Source organism: Panthera leo, chromosome E1 (genome assembly GCF_018350215.1).
Source record: "Panthera leo isolate Ple1 chromosome E1, P.leo_Ple1_pat1.1, whole genome shotgun sequence".
In the NCBI taxonomy this organism is placed as follows: Eukaryota; Metazoa; Chordata; class Mammalia; order Carnivora; family Felidae; genus Panthera; species Panthera leo.
The window spans coordinates 17214100-17232073 of record NC_056692.1 but is presented as its reverse complement, the minus strand read 5'-3'; the positions used below and the strand labels follow the sequence as shown (position 1 = coordinate 17232073).

The following is a 17974-nucleotide window of genomic DNA, read 5'->3' as shown; positions in this document are numbered from 1 at the left end:
ATCTTTACTGTGCTCTTTGGATTTGCCCTGTGCTATGCCTCTCAGTGATGGTATGAGACTTGGCAGTGGTGTATAATATAGATTATTTCCCTTTAGTATAGTCTTTGCTACGCTTCTTTAAGTGTATTTTATACAAGTGCAAATACAGTATTTGTTTTGGCTTATACCAAAACAAAAGAATTAGGGATCTCTTTTCCAGCTCTCTCTTCTCCATAATTTTCCTCCATTCTTTTCAGTTTCCAATGGTTTTTCTCGGTTCATTGTCTTTTTTTTAATGTTTATTCTTGAGAGAGAGGCAGTGTGCAAGTGGGGGAGGGGGAGAGAGAGAGAGAGGGAGGGAGGGAGAGGGAGAGAGAGGGAGAGGGAGGGAGGGACACACAGAATCCGAAGCAGGCTCCAAGCTCTGAGCTCTCAGCACAGAGCCCGACACTGGACTTGAATTCATTGAACTGTGAGATCATGACTTGAGCTGAAGTTGGACGCTTAACCAACTGATCCACCCAGGCGCATATTCTTTTTTTTTTTTTTTTAATGTTTATTCATTTTTGAGAGATAGGAGAGACAGAGAGAGAAGGAGACACAGAATCTAAAACTCCCTGTTCTTTTGATCAGAAAGACAAGTTTTTCTATGAGCATTTAGACCTGTGCATTGTACAGTTACTCATCACTGGGGCTACTCTTAAGTGAAGTGGGGAAAGGAGAGAGGAGTTTAAAAAAATAACGGGAATTCCCCCTCATACTTTTTGGACCATCAGGGGCCCTGTTTTCCAATTTTTTCTGTTCAAAGAGAGGTTTTCTCACAGTTTTTTTCTTTTCTTTTCTTTTCTTTTCTTTTCTTTTCTTTTCTTTTCTTTTCTCTCTTTCTTTTTTTTTCTGTTGCTAGGGCAGTGCATTTCTGTGACTGAGGAGAGAAAAAAGAAAATGGCTTTCCCCCCTATAGTCTTTAGATTACAGGGTTTCCTTTTTCTGCTCCTTTGGGCAGAAAGAGGGGATTTCTTTAAGAGTTTCCTTGTCAGCACCCTCAACATAGTTCTGTAACTCAGGCCATTCTTAAGTCAAAGCCAGGAGTTAAAGGAGGAAAATAGAATTAGGAAACTCATGGCTATTCCCATCATTCTTCACATTTTAACTTTTCTCCCCAGTAATTTTTATTACCTGTTTATGGAATGCTGATGTATATCCTCTGGTGAGTTAGCTACTTTCTCTGATATCTGTGTATTTAAGGAGTATTAATTCTTAATTGTGTTTTCTCTGGATGTTTCAGTTTTTGTGTTTGACTCAATTTTTTTTGACATACAAAATTTTAAAATGTATTAGTCTTGGGGTACCTGGGTGACTTAGTCGGTTAAATGTCCGGCTTTGGCTCAGGTCATGATCTCAGGGTTTGTGGGTTTGAGGCCCAAGTCAGACTCTGTCCTGATAGCTCAGAACCTGGAGCCTGCTTTGGATTCTGTGTCTCCCTCTCTCTCTGCCCCTCGCCTGCTCACACTCTTTCTCTCTCTCAAAAATAAGTAAACATTTAAAAAGATGCATTAGTCTTTTGTGAATTAAAAAAAAATGCTAATAACCTTTTCAATGTTCTTCTGTTCAGAATATGTATTATTCTAGTTGTAAAAATGTTCTATTTTATTTTTCTCTAATTTGAAGTACAATGTAAAATTTCTTAAAATTATAAAAACAGTTACTATAAAAATTCAGATAATATGGATGTCTAGATTAGCAAGTAATGTTTTTCTTCTTCCTGTTTTTTTTTTTTTTTTTTTTTTGTTTTTGTTTTTTTTCTAAATTTAAATTCAAGTTAGCATACAGTGTAGTCTTGGTTTCAGGAGTAGAACCCAGTGATTCGTCTCTTACATACCCACATACTCCCCCATACCCATCCCAGGTAACCATGGATCTATTACTTTAGACTAGTTTTGCCTATTTGAGAATGTATCAGGGGAATCATCAAGTATGTATTCTTTGTTTCTGGCTTCTTTAGCTGAGTGAGCATAATGCTTTTGATACTCACCTGTATTGCTACATGTATTGTTAGTTTATTCCTTTTTATTGCTGTGAATAGTATTTCATTGTGTGAATATACCACAATTCTATTCTACATTTATTTGTTGATAGACATTTGTATTATTTGCAGTTTTGGACTGTTATGAATAAAGCTACTATGTACAAGTTTTTGTGTGCCTGTGTTTTCTTATCACTGAATAAATGACAGCTAGTTCAGGAATTGCTCCTTCATATAGTAAATACTTATTTTTCTTGATATGCATCTGCTAAACAATTTTCCAAAATGGTTGTACTATTTTACACTCCCATGAGCACTGTAATGATTTCCAGTTCCTGACCTTGTACATTTATCATTTCTGATGTTTTCTAGAAGTACCTTTGGTATAGATTCCGTAGAGTGGTATTTTGTTTGAAATGGTCAGTGCATATGTTTTTGCTAGATTTTTCTCCATAAGGTTTATATCGTTTTTTTCCATTACCACTGCTAATGGATGAGTGCATACATACTTCCCTTCTACCCCACCATCAACAGGTGGTCAATTTTTGCCTTTCTGATTACAAAATAAAATCTTAGTATAGTTTTAATTTGTCTTCTTTTACTTGGAGTGATTTTGAACATATTTTCATATATTTAATGGTTGTTTCCTTATTTTTTTTTCTTCTGTGAATTACACATATCTGCTGGATTCTTTTCTATTTGCTGTTTTCAGAAACTTTTCAGATATTAAGTATATCAGATTGTTGTCTTTTTTTCTTTCCTTTTTTTTTTTTTTTAACGTTTATTTATTTATTTTGAGAGAGAAAAAACGTGAGTGGAGAGGGGCACACACTGATGATGTGGAGCCAGACACAGGGCTTGAATCCATGAACAGTGAGATCATGACCTGAGTCCCAAGTCTGACGCTTAACCAACTGAGCTATGCAGGCACCTCTCCCCACTCCCGACACACACTTTTTTTTAAAAGCTCTTTACATATTAGGGATATTAACATTTGTAAACATAAGTTTCAAACTTTTTTCCAAGTTTATCTTTTGTCTTTTTGTTGAGGTGTGTCTTTTTCCATGGCTTCTCCTCCCAAGTTGTCTTTTTATATTGTTAAATATGTATTAGTCTTTGTCATTATTGTTTTGGATTTGGAACAGTTAGGAAAGTTTCCTCAGTTCCTGATTATGGAGGAACTTAACCTGTTTCCTTCTACTACTTGTATAGTTTCATTTCTTAAAATTGTACTTATTTTACGTAATCTCTACACCCAGTGTAGGGCTCAAACTCACAACTCCAAGATCAAGGGTCACATGCTCTTTCAACTGAGCCAGCCAGGTGCCCCAGTTTCATTTTTTATGTTTGTATTTCCCATATGTAATTGCCATATGTTGTATTTATGTTTGTATTGCCTGTGTGTGATTCTGTTTAGTTTGAAGAACAGGTGTTATTTTTTTACCAAATAGTTACTGGAGTCTCCAAACATCACTTGTATATATCTGATTCCTTTTTTCCTCATTTACTTGGGATACCTCTATAGGCCAGTAATGTTTATGTAAGATATGTGATAGGGTTATAATTTTTATATATTTTTTCTGAATGTGTTCTCAGTTTTCTCTGCATTTATTTCTTTTTATAATTGTATGCTAAATTCCAAGGTACACTTACATTGGTTTGTTTCTCGACTATCTTTTAGATTATTAATTTGCTTGTCCTATTTTTAGTATTCTAATGATGCCATTGTTTTGCATTCTGTTTTGATATTTGGCAGAGGAAATGTCCCTCATTATTTCTGATTTCTCTGATTTCCCTGAGGGATGCTATCCTATGAAGTATGTTATTTTCATTGTACAGATTAGGAAAATGAGGCTACCCAAGTCCACAGTTTGTAAATAGTGTTGTCAGGATTCATGTCCAGGCAGTGGCAGTGTCATTCCAGAACCCAGAGGTTCTGAAGCCTCTCAGTTTTTAAATTTCTATTTAAAAAAATCTATATTTTAAAAATATCTATATTATCTATAATCTGTATATGTCAGTACTCTGGTATAAAGGAACTGATAACAGAACACCAGGGAATTACTGGTTATCTGTAATATCTACTTATCTAATGATACAGATTTGATGAAGGCCATATTTTAATGTGAATCAGATTTATGAGGGAAACAGTTGTCTGTGTGAAATTCATTACTTTCTCCCATTGTGTTTTTCTTTGGAATGTCTGTATCAGAGTTCATTAAACACTGGTAAATGGTATCTTTTCAGATTTAGGAACTACTGTACTAGTAGACCACACCTCCGTCTCAGTGAAATTCTAGGCCGCAGATAATTTTGTATATGCTGTCAGAAAATGATCTTGTAATTATTCTTAGTGGTTTTTGCTTTTCCTGACTTTTTTTTTCTCTTATTTCTCTTCAATAGTTTATGCCAGCGTGGCTTCATTCATACAGATGAACCAGGGATTGGGATAGCAGTATAAAATTAGAATCAGAGAACTGATTGCCCAGCAGGATGCCATCAACCAACCGAGCGGGCAGTCTGAAGGACCCTGAAATTGCAGAGCTCTTCTTCAAAGAAGACCCAGAGAAGCTCTTCACAGATCTCAGAGAAATTGGCCATGGAAGCTTTGGAGCAGTATATTTTGTAAGTGTTAAAGGCTTAATGTCAGTGACCAGCATTTACTTAATATCTAGTCCTGGCAAAGTAAAAAAAAAAAATAATATAAAGAAACATAGGCAATAGTCCATTTTATAATCACTTACATAGATATATGTGTATAATATGAAAGTAGATAGTTTTATTTATTGAGCTTCTTGGATTATTAAAAAAATGGGAAAGAATATTATTTTGCTTTAACTTACATGTTTAGCATTTTAGTACAGTGGTTTGAAGAGTCTAATGACTTGCATTACTACAGAATTAAATATTGCAGAAGAACTCTGATTTCTGTTAAGTCTCATACACAGTCAATTTTAGTGTTTTGGAAATCTAGGATTATTATTTGACAGAAGGATATGTACCAAAGTCTTTTTTTCTTGTGTGTATATGTGTGTGTGTTATGCTAAAATAATCATCAAATTTGCCATTTTAACCATTTTTAAGTGTACAATTTGTGGCGTTAATTACGTGCACAATGTTGTGCAACCATTACCATTATCTAATTTCAAAACTTTTTCATCACCCCAGGCAGAAGCTATGTATTTATTAGCAGTAATTCCTTCCCCCTCTACCCAATCTCTAATCTACTTTCTGTCTATGAATTTGCCTATTTTAGATATTTCATATAAATGGAATCATGCAATATTTGTACTTTTGTGTATAGCTTGTATCACTTAGCATAATGTATAGCATAATCACTTTGCAGGTCAACCATGTTGTAGCATGTATCAGTACTTCATTCCTTTTTATAGATGAATAATATCCCATTGTATGTGCCATGGTTTGTTTGTCCATTCATCTGCTGATGGATACTAGATTGTGTCCATCTTCTGGCTATTGTAAATAAATGCTACGATGAACATTGGTGTACAAATATCTGTTTGAGTCAGTGTTTTCAAATTTGGGTGTGTACCTAAGAGTGAAAATACTAGATCACATGGTAATTTTATGTTTAACTTTTTGAGAACTGGCAAACTGCTCCATAGTGGCTGTACTGTTTCCATTCTCACCAGTAATTTACTGGAGTTCCAATTATTCCACATCCTCACAAATGCCTGTAATTTTTTGTTATTTTGATTATAGCCATCCTGCTAGGTGTGAAGTAGTATCTTGATGTTTTGGTTTGTATTTCTCTATTGACTAACAATGTTGAGCATCTTCTCATGTGCTTATTGGCCATTTGCATATCTTCGTTGGAGAAATGTCTATTCAAGTCCTTTACCTCTTTTAAAATTTGGGTTGTCTCTTTGTTTTTGAGTTATAAGGGATCTTTATGTATTCTGAATATTAAGTCCTTGTCAGATACATGATTTGCAAATATTTTCTCCCATTCTGTAGTTTGTCTTTTCACTTTCTTGATGATGACCTTTGATATACAAAAGTTTTAAATTTGGATGAAGTCCAATTGGTCTATTTTTGTTATTGTTGCTTATACTTTTGGTGTCATGTCTAATTATCCATTGCCAAATCCAAGGTTGTGAATATTTACCCTTATGTTTTCTTCTGAGAGTTTTATGGTCTTAGCTCTTATATACAAGTCACCGATTCATTTTGAGTTGATTTTTGGATATGTTGTGAGGTAGAGGTCCAACTTTACTCTTTTGTGTGTGGAAATCTAGTTGTTCAGTGTTCCAGTGCCCTCTATTGAAGAGACTGTTCTTTCTCTGTTGAATTGTCTTGACATCTTTGTGAAATCAATTGGTCATATTGTATAGGTTTATTTCTGAACTCTCAGTTCTGTTCCTTTTGTCTATATATCTATCTTTATGCTAGTATCATACTGTTTTGATTACTGTATTGTCGTACTAAGTTTGAGATCAGGGACAACTTTATTATTCTTTTTAAGGATCGCTTTGGCTGTTTGGGGCCCCTTGCCATTCCATATGAATCTGAGGATTAGCTTTTCCATTTCTGCTGTTGAAATTTTGTTAGGGATTGTTTAAATTTGTTGATCATGCTTGGTAGTATTGGCATCTGACCAATATTGAGTCTTACTCCATGAACGCAGTATGTCTTTCTAAACATTTATTTAGGTCTTCTTTAATTTTGTTTAGCAATGTTTTGTAGTTTTCAGTATACAGGGGTTCTAATTCATTGCTTAAATTTAGTCATCAATATTTTATTCTTTTAGATGCTATTGTAAATGGAATTATTTTCTTAATTTCCTCTTGAATTTATTCATTGCTGGTATATAGGAACAGCTAATTTATGTGTGTTGGTTTTTACACTACAATTTTGCTAAATTTATTAGCTGTAGTATCTTTTATGTGGATACTGTGGACTTCTGTATATAAGATCATGTCACCTGTAAATAAAGATAGTTTTACTTCTTTCCAATTTGGATGCCTTTTGTTTTTCTTATCTATTTGCTCTAATTGTAACTTTGATGGCAGTGATGAAAATGAGCATCCTTGTTCCTTATCTTAGGGAGAAACTTTTTTCAGTTTTTCATAATTGAGGATGATGTTAGCTGTGAGATTTTCATAAATGCCCTTTATCATATTGAGGAAGTTTTTTCTGTTTCTAATTTTTTGAGTGGTTTTTGTTTGTTTGTTTTGTTTTTCATGAAAGGTTGTTGCATTCTGTTATATACTTTTTGGATGTCAGTTAAGATGATCATAATGGTTTTTCTCCTTCATTCTGTTAATGGAGTATATTGCATTACTGATTTTGTTGCATTGAACCACTCTTGCATTTCTGGGATAAATCCCACTTTGTCATGGTTTATAATCATTACATCTCTATTCATAAGGGACACTGTAATTTGTGTGTGTGTGTGTGTGTGTGTGTGTGTGTGATTTTCTTGGTGTGGTGTTGGTATCAGGCTAATACTGGCTTCATAGAGTCAGTTAGGAAGTGTTCTTTTTTAGTTTTTGGAAGAGTTAGCGAAGAATTGGTATTAATTCTTCTTTAAATGTTTGGTAGAATTCACCAGTGAAGGCTTCTGGTTCTGGACTTTGTTTTTGATTACTTATTCAGTGTTTACTTGTTATAGGTCTGTTAATATTTTCTTTCTTTCTTTTTTTAGTGTTTTTTAAATTTATTTTGAGAGAGAGAGAAAAATAGCATGAGCAGAGGGAAGGGCAGAGAGAGGGAGAGAGAGAATTCCAGGCAGGCTCCATGCTACCAGCACACAGCTTGTTGTGGGGCTCAAATCCATGAACCATGAGATAATAACCTGAGTCAAAATCAAAAGTCCAATGTTTAACTGAATGAGCCACCCAGGTGCCCCCATCTTTTGATGTTTTCCCTTAAGTTACTTTTATTTGTGGGTTCTAGGAATTTGTTCCATCTCGGTTGTCTAATTTATTGGTATACAGTTGAAAATAGTATGCTCATATGGCCCTTTTTATTTCTGTAGGTTGTTTGTAATAGTCCCGTTCTTTTCCTGGTTTTAGTTATTTGGCTTTTCTCTCTTTTCTTTTTTATTGGTATAAGCTCAGTCTGTTTTCTCCTGAATTTTAACTATAATTCTATTTTGAGATTTTCAATAAAAGACCCTTTGTAAACTTTCCTTGTTCATAGAAAGATGTATCATATCACCTTTAACACTGAAAAAAGAAAAGTGTACAGAAACCATTACTTACAACTATTTTCCCTTCAGATAACCCACTGATATTATTTCATTTACATCTGTTCAGCCTTTCAAGAATGTACATATATCTAGGATTACTGTTACCTCAATTTAGCCAGGACTTTTCCAGTTCCAGTGGTGAAAGTCCCATGTCCTAGAAACCCCATAGCCCAGGTCAAATGAGATGATTATTCATCCTACATATATCTGTACCACATAATATTTATAACCTGAGCCACCCAGGCACCCTGCCATTTAATTTTTAAAATTAAAGTGTATAGTTTGTTTCATAAAATTTTGCAGTACTGCTTATTTTTCTTATGAATAAGTGTACATGTATAACAATGGCTATATCACATTTTGTCATGTATCTATTTGATATATCATAATTCACTTTATCATTCCACATAATTAGATATTAGGTTTTCAACCCTGCCTGGTTTTTTTGCTGTTAAAAATAATGCTGTAATGAACATCATTATGTTTCCTCTTAATGGACATGTTTGCCAGTTTGGAGGGAAAAAGAAGGAGAATAAAGCAATGTGAATAGCCTAGAAAATAAAAAGAATATTCGGAGACTATTGAAGGGATCCCTGAATTACCAATTTTTTAAAGTTTATTTATTTATTTTGGGAGGGGAGGGGCAGAGAGAGAGGGAGAGAGAATCCTAAACAGGCACTGGGCTATCAGTGCAGAGTTGGATACAGGGCTCCTGAACCATGAGATCATTACCTGAGCCAAAAGCAGGAGTTGGGCACTTAACCAACTGAGCCACTCAGGTGCCCCAAATTGTCAGTTTTTAAAAAACTATGACACAGGGGTGCCTGGGTAGCTCAGTTGGTTAAGCATCTGACTTCAGCTCCTGTCATGATCTTGTGGTCAGTGAGTTCGAGCCCCGTATTGGTCTCTGTGCTGACAGCTCAGAGCCTGGAGTCTGCTTCAGAATCTGTCTCCCTCTCTCTCTGCCCCTCCCCTGCTCTCTCTCTCTCTCTCTCGCTCTCGCTCTCGCTCTCGCTCTCTCTCTCTCTCAAAAGTGGATAAACATTAATTTTTTTAAAAAACAACTATTTTTCTAAAGCAGTTATAGTTAGGTTCACAACAAAATTGAAAGGAAGGTACAGAGAGATCTCATAAATTCTTATCCCTTGTACATGCATAGCCTCCCCCATTATCACAATCCTCCACAGAATACGACTGATGAACCTGCACTGACATAATCACCATAGTTTACATTAGGGTTCATCCTTGTACATTCCATGGGTTTAGTGTAATGTATAATTGACAAATTCCCATCATCATACAGAGTATTTTCACTGCCTTGAAAAAAACCTCTGTGCAGCTTTTTGGGGTTTTTTTTGTTTTTTTTTTTAATTTTTATTTATTTTTTGAGAGAGAGAGAGAGTGAGAGTAGGGGAGGGGCAGAGAGAGAGGGAGACATAGAATCGGAAGCAAGCTCCAAGCTCTGAGTTGTTAGCACAGAGCCTGATGCAGGGTTTGAGCTCACAAACCTGTAGGATCATAACCTGAGCCAAAGTCAGATGCTTTTAACTGACTGAGCCACCCAGGTGCCCGTGTGGATATGTTTTTAAACTCCTTTGAGTAAATACCAGGGAGTACCATTACTGGATTGTATGGTAAACTATACTTAATTTTGTAAGAAACGACCAAACTATCTTCCAAAGGGGCTGTACCATTTTCCATTCCCACTAGCAATGAATGAGAGTTCTTTTTGCTCCACATTGTCAGCAGTACCAAAGGGTACTGTCAGTGTTCTACATTTTGGCCATTCTAATTGTATTTAATAGTATCTTATTGTTTTAATTTCTATTTCCCTGATATTGTGAACAATCTTTATATCAGCCTATTTGCCATCTGTATGTTTTCTTTGGTAAAGTGTTAGGGTGTTTGGCCCATTTTAAAATCAGGCTGTTTGTTATTGTTCAATTTTAAGAGCCCATTGGGTCCAAAGCTTTGCTTTATTGGGAAAGTTTTATTACTGATTCAATCTAGTTACTACTTACAGTAAGTAATAAGTAATAGTATTCAAATTTTCTATTTTTTCATTATATAGTCTTGGTAGGTTTGGTATTTTTAGGAATTTGCCCTTTTCATCTAATTTGTTGGCATATAGTTTTTCATACTACACTTATAATCCTGTTTGTTTCTGTAGAATCAGTAGTACTGTCCCCCTTTTAATTTCTGATTTTAGTAATTTAGTAATCTTTTCTCCTTAGTCCACCTAGCTAAAGGTTTGTCGATTTTGTTGTCTTTTTGAAGAACCAACTTTAGATTTCATTGATTTTCTCTATTGTTTTTGTGTTCGCTGTTTGATCTCTGCTTTAATCTTTATTATTTCCTTCCTTCTGCTAACTTTGGGTTTAGTTCTTCTTTTTCTAGTTCCTTAAGTTATAAAGTTACGTTGTTAATTTGAGGTTTTTTTTTTTCTTCTTTATTATTTTTTTTAGTGTGTTTATAGCTATAAATTTCCTCCTGAACACTTCTTTTACTTGGTCCCATAAGTTTTGATCTGCTGTATTTTTGTTTTCATTCAACTCTAGGTATTTCTAATTTTCATTGTGATTTCTTCTTTGATCTGTTGGTTGTTTAGAAGTATGTTGTTTATAATTTACACAACTTTGTGAATATTCTAGTTTTCCTTTTTTGTTACTGATATCTAACTTTATCCTGTTGAGATCAGAGAAGATTCTTTGTATGATACCTATCTTTTTAAATTTATTGAGTTGATTTGTGGCCTAACATATGGTCTATCCTGGCAAATGTCCCATGTACCATTGAGAAGAATGTATATTCTGTTGTTGGGTAGAGTGTTCTTCATATGTTTATTAATTCTAATTGGTTAATTGTATTAAGTTCTCTTGTTTCCTTGCTCATCTTCTGTCTGGTTGTTCCCACCATTATTATGAGTGGGGTATTAAAGTCTCCAGCTATTGTAGAACTGTTAATATCTCTCTTCAATTCTGTCAGTCTTTGCTTCATTCATTTTAATGATCTGCCGTTAGGTATTGTAAATGTTTATAATTGTTAAATCTTCTTGCTGTATTGAACCTTTATTAATATATAATATCTTTGTCTTTTGTAACTTTTTTTGACCTAAAGTCTTTTGATTTACAAGTTTTTTGTGGACCCAGTTTTTCATTTCTTTTAAGTAAATACCTTGGATGGAACTGTTGGATCATGGGGCAGGTATATGTTTAGTTTTATGACCAGTTGTCAGACTTCTTCATTAAGAAGTAGAAATTTTATACTTTCATCAACAGTATATGAAAATTCTCTTTTCTTCATATCCTTTCCAACATTAGGTGTTGACAGTCATTTTAATTTGAGTCATTCTGGTAGATGTGTAATAGTATTTCAGTAAGGGTTTAACATACATTTCCCTGATGATTGGTACTTTTTCATAGATTTAAAGTCCATTCACATATCTTTGGGAAGTTTTTATTCAAGTGCTTTGCCCATTTAAAAAAAAAATGGGATGTTTTTCTTTTTGTTGAGTTGTAAGTTCTTTGTACATACTGGATACTTACCCGTATTATGTATTTGTGAATATTTTCTCCCAGAACTGGAAAATTACATATATTGTGCTGTTTGTTGGGTATAATGATCTATGCATGTCAAGTTGATAACATGCACTGATTATGTTCTTCAGATCTTTTGCATCCTTTCTGATTTCATTTGTTTTGGTGTGCATGTTCTGTCAGTAACTCAAAGATGTATACTGATTGTGAATTTATCTGCTTTTCCTTTTAGCTCTCTCTTGTTTTACTTTATGCATTTCTAAGCTGAATTACGAAGAATGTACAAATTTTGGATTGTATCTTCTTGAATTGTCCCATTATCATTACAAAATTTCACTGTTTATCTTTCATAGTATTTCTTGCTTTAAAATCTACTTTGGGGTGTGCTTGCGTGGCTCATTCAGTTACGCTTATGACTCCTGATTTTGGCTCACGGTTTGTGGGATTGAATCTCGCGTCAGTCTCCGTGATGACCCCTTGGAGCCTGCTTCAGGCTCTCTCTCTCCCCCTCTTTTCTCTGTCCCTCTCACAGATAGGCACACACCCTCTCGCTCTCAAAATAAACAAACATTAAAAAAAAAATCTACTTTGATGTTAATCAGACACCTTTCTTTGGCTAATGCTTGCATGGTATTTCTTTTTCCATCCCTTTTTTTAAAAAATTTTATTTATTTATTTTGAGAGAGAGAGTTCATGTGTGATCAAGAGAGGGAGGGAGAGAGAATCCCATGCAGACTCTGCACAGTAAGTGCAGAGCCCCATATGGGCTTGAACCCATGAACTGCGAGAGCATGACCCAAGCCAAAACCAAGAGTCGTACACTCAGCCAGCTGAGCCATCCAGGCACGCCTCCATCCTTTTTCATTTATTATTTCTGGAACCTTATATCTAAAGTGTTTCTTGTTTTTGTTGTCTTTTTTCCCCCAAATTTCTTTCCCACCTTTATTGTGATATGATATGATATGATATATATGTTATCATATATATATTGCGATATGATATCATGATATATCATATGATAAAATATATCATATTTATATGACATTGTGTAAGTTTAAGGTGTATGGTGTGTTGATTTGATACATTTATATATTACAAAATGATAACCACTATATCATCAGCTAATACCTCCTTCCTGTCACATAATTATCATTTCCTTTTTGTAGTGAGAACATTTAAGATCTACTCTGTTAGCAACTTCCAAGTATATAATATAGTATTATTAGCTATAACCATGATGCTGTACATTAAATTCCCAGAACTTGATAACCTTATAACTGGAAGTTTGTACCCTTTGACCGGTATCTCCCCATTTTCCCCACCTCCCAACCCCTGGTAATCACTATTCTACTCTTTTTCTGAGGTTTTCTTTAGATTCCATATATAAGCAATAATATATAGTATTTGCCTCTTTTCTTTTCCTTTTAAGTTTATTTAAGCAATTTCTACACTCATCGTGGGGCTTGAACTTATGACCCTAAGATCAAGAGTCGCTCTCTCTTCCAACTGAGCCTGTCAGAAGCCCTGTATTTGTCCTTTTCTGTCTGATTTATTTCACTTAGCATAATGCCCTCAAGTTTCATCCAAGTTGTTGCAAATGGAAAGATTTCCTTCTTCCTCATGGGTAAATTAATATTCCATTGTATTTCTGTGTATGTGTGTGTACATCATATTTCTATCCATCGTTTGGCAAACACTTTAAGATATGATTGTTTCCATATCTCGACTATTGTGAATAATACTGTGGAGGCATCTGGGTGACTCAGTTGGTTAAGTGTCCTACTCTCAATCTCAGCTCAGGTCTTGACCTCAAGGTTGTGGGTTCAAGCCCTGCACTGGTCTCCACACTGGGTGTGGAGCCTACTTATGGTGATGATGATGATGATGATGATGATGATGATAATGTTGCAGTGAACATAGGGGTGCACGTATCTTTTCAAGATCCTGAATTCAGTTCTTTTATATATGTACCCAGAAATGGCATTGCTGGATCATACAGTCATTCTATTTTTAATTTTTTGAGGACTCTCCATTTGTTTTCCTTAGTGGTTGTACCAATTTACATTCCTACCAGCAGTGCACAGAGTTCCCTTTTCTGCATACCCTTGCCAACACTTGTTATCACTTTTTAATTAGAGCCATTCTGACAGGTATGAAGTGATATTTCATTGTAGTTTTGATTTGAATTTTCCTGATGATTAGTGATATTGAGTACCTTTTCATTTACCTATTGTCTTTTTTGGAAAAATGTCTATTCAGGTACTCTTCATTTTTTAATCGGGTTATTTTTAGCTAAAACTTGTTAAATGCTTTGGATATTAACCCCTTATCAGATACATGATTTACAAATATTTTCTTCCATTTCATAGATTGCCTTTTCATTTTGTTGATTGTTCTGCTGTGCAGAGCTTTTTAATTTGATTTAGTCCCACTTATTTTTGCATTTGTTGCTTGCACTTGGGTGTCCTATCCAGAAAATTTCTGCCAAGAGCAAAGCAAGGAGATTTTTCTCTATTTCATCTTAGTTTTAATTGAGGTGTTTTGCCCACTTATATTTGATGCAGTTACTATTTATAGTTGGGCATAAATCTGGTTTTTTTTTTCTTATATGATTTCTATTTATCCTATCTGTTCTTTTGATATTCTTTGTTCTTGCCATCTTTTTTTTTTTTTTTTTTTAAGTGAGCTCCATGCCCAGTGTGGGGCTTAAACTCATGACTGCAAGATCAAGAGTCACATGTTCTATTGACTGAGCCAACCAGGCGCTCCTGTTCTTGTCATCTTTTTAATTAGTCAAGAGTTTATTGTTGTTGTTATTGTTTTAAATATAGGTTTTACTCAGGCATGGGGAGGCCAACAGATCAGGTAAGAATGGCCACTGGAAAGGTGGTTTGTTATACTGAATAGATCCAAGTGAGAGGGGCATGCCACGCCAAAGTGGGGCACATGGGGAAGTGTTGGTGTCAGTGAGGAGGCAGAAGAAGCAAGGGAAAAACATGGGCAGAAGCATTATTGTGGTTTCTATGGGAAGAAGCAAGTGAGGCAAGGTAAGCAAGTTTAAGATTATCTAGGGTTTTATTTTGTTTTGTTTAAGGTTTTATTTTTAAGTACTGGGGCTTGAATTTACAACCAGAAGATCAAGAGTCACATGCTCTGTTTATGAGTTAGCCAGGAACCCATAGGATTACTCAGTTTATACGTTTTCACTAGGCTCTGGGATACAGGAGTTATCCCTAATTGTCTAGTGTTTGGCCCTGTGGTAATTAAAGCAGAGAATAGGGATCCTAGACTGTGAGGTTGTTGGAGGTAAGGGCTCTGGATTAGTGATTTGTATGTGAAAGATGTGCTTGTTTGCTGTCTCTGTGAATTCGCTAACTCTGGGAGTGGCAGTCCCTTCGTGTTAGCAAGGCCCCAGACGACAGAACTTCAAATTACAGCAAATAAAAAGACATGAATATACATTTTCCCCACCATGGAAAGATACATATATGTATATGTGTATATGTATATATCTATATCTATATATAAGTTTTCCCTTTTAATAACATTTTGGTCCTGCATTCTTTTATTATTTTAATTGTCACCCCAGTATAATTCTTATTATAGTTAACTTAGCACTTTTACCACTATACAATGTGAAAACTTTATACTATTTCAGCTGTTTCGTGTTCTTTGTGCAATTTTTCCAAAATGTCCATTTGATTCTTTTTATTTATTGATTGATTTAAAAAATTTTCTTTAAATGTTTATTTATGGAGAGAGAGAAAAGAGTGTGAGCAGGTGAGGAGCAGAGAGGGTAGGAGGCACAGAATCTGAAGCAAGCTCTAGGCTCTGAGCTGTCAGCACAGAACCTGACACGGGGCTTCAACCCATGAACCGTGAGATCATGACCTGGGCCAAAGTCAGATGCTTAACTGACTGAGTCACCCAGGCGCCCCTGATTCTTTTTTTGTTTTAAGATTTTATTTATTTTTAAGTCATTTCTACACCAAACCTGAGGCTCGAACTCAACAGCCCCAAGATCAAGAGTTGCATGCTCTACCAACTGAGCCAGTCAGGTGCCCTTTGATTCTCTTGTGTGTGTGTGTTTTAGTTTTTTTTAATGTTTATTTACTTTTATTTTTGAGAAAGAGAGGGAGGGGGAGACACAGAATCTGAAGCAGGCTCCAGGCTATGAGCTGTCAGCACAGAACCTGATGTGGGGCTCAAACCCACAAACTATGAGATCATGACCTGAGCCAACCAGGCGCCCCTTTTGTGTATGTTTAATCTGTCTGGTAATCCCAGTGTTTGAGTCCTCATTGGGTCTGTTTATAGTTTCTTTTGCTCTTCAGTATTTGATCTACTTTTATCAGGCTTTATAATTTTTGATTGGTCACTCTATATCATAGAGGACAATTTATAGATATTTTGGGTGATGTTATTTTTCTTCAAAGACAGTTGCATTTTTTTTTTTTAATTTTTTTAAATGTTTATTTTTGAGAGAGAGAGAGAGACAGAATCCAAAGCAGGCTCCAGGTTCTAAGCTGTCAGCATGGAGCCTGATGAGGGGCTTGAACTCAGAGTCTGTGAGATCATGACCTGAGCCGAAGTCAGACACTTAACTGACTGAGCCACCTAGGTGTTCCCAGTTGGATTTTGTTTTGGCCAGCTAATGGTATATTGGTGAATCACCTTGAGGTTTGGTTTTAGGCTTTGTTAAGACTAGTTGGTATCAGTTTTGCCTTTGTTACTAGGCCTGATTCTTACTCTTAAAGCAAGGCCCTTCTGGGATTCCAACTGAATGTTTGGGTGTTTATCAAGGCTCAATCATTTTGGTGGGGTTTGAATTCCAATCTCCATCTCTCCAGCACTTCTTGTGTTTTGACAGCTTTGCTGATTAGTCTTCCAGCTGCTATTTTCTGCTGGGTTTCTGGGAGCCTTATGCAGCTATGTGCTTAGAAGTTGATTATTTACTTGAGGATAATTTGCAGATTTTTGATAATTTGCTGCTGCTTTTCAGCTTTGTTTTCTGAGATGATGCTGTGTAAAGTCTTACATTTTGGAAACTCTTATTCTCTGGCCTCTGTCTCCTCACCTTAGCTTTCTTCTTGGACTCTATTTTCTTGTACCACGTGTTCAGGGATGAAGCTGGAGTAAATTTACATCTCACTTTGTGTTTTATTCTTCTCGCAAGCATTCTAATTCTCGTCTCTAAAGCCTTGCCTGCATTTGTTGCTCTTTAACAGGTTCATACAATTGCTTTGCATATACTTCCTGTTTTTATGGTTGTTTGGGCAAGAAGTAGTAGTGAGATTTTCTTAGGTTAATGTTTGATATTATTTGTACTTGTTTGGGCTTTTCATATATCATTCTGTAAATATATGTGTTTTTGGAGCAATTGGTGTTTCATTGTTAATAGTGAAAAGTATAGAATTTCCATAGATTTTCTCTTTTCTTTAGACCTGCCCATATGATCTATCCATTGGGGGAAGTAATGTTATTATCCTTTTCTTACATTAAAGGGACTGAGTTACATCACATATTAGCAAAATGTCAACGATTTAAAAATTTTAAATCTATAAAATTGTATTACCCCAATCCATAACTTGTCAGTAGTCCTTGTTGAAGCAAGTGAAGCAAGTAGGTTTTGAATTAAGGTTGCAGTTGGGACTTGAGGATGTATCAGAGGAAGGTAAAAAGGAAAGGCAAGCAAAGGCTTTTGAAGACAGCCCCCTACCCTGTACTCAGAAATGTAGGCTAGGGGCACCTGGGTGGCTCAGTAGGTTAAGCGTCCAGCGTCAACTCAGATCATGATCTCAGGGTCTTGAGTTTGAGCCCCACATTGGGTTCTCTGCTGTCAGCACAGTCCACTTCAGATTCTCTGTTGTCTCCCCACCCCCACCCCACCGCCCCTACCCTGCTCACGTTTTCTCTCTCTCTCTCTCAAAAATAAACAAACACTAAAGAAATGTAGGCTTTATTCTGAAGTTTTGAGGGAACCACTGAAGTGCAAGAGAAATATTGCATTTCCATTTGTTATAAAAAGTGTGGAGGAAAGTGTGGAGGAAAGATTGGCATTGTCAAAGATCAAAGAAGAGAAGCTTTTGTAGTAATGAAGCTTTTATAATAATTTATTAAATACTGAGAGCTTAAATAGATAGTGGCACTGAGGGTAGAGAGGTGAATACACTTTTTTTTTTATTAATTAAGTAAGCTCTACACCCAATGTGGGACTTGAAC

The 17974-nt window shown here is 35.5% G+C and overlaps 1 protein-coding gene across 2 annotated transcripts in view; it reads left to right on the top strand.

Annotated features, from left to right (window-relative positions):
* Positions 1-17974, top strand: part of TAOK1 (TAO kinase 1) — a 143460-nt gene that overhangs the window by 53153 nt on the left and 72333 nt on the right. For both annotated transcript variants that reach the window (XM_042916444.1, XM_042916445.1), the window contains exon 2: positions 4406-4627. In XM_042916444.1, the coding sequence (XP_042772378.1) occupies positions 4496-4627 (132 nt within the window). In that variant the 5' untranslated portion in view covers positions 4406-4495. The remainder of the gene's footprint in view (positions 1-4405; positions 4628-17974) is intronic.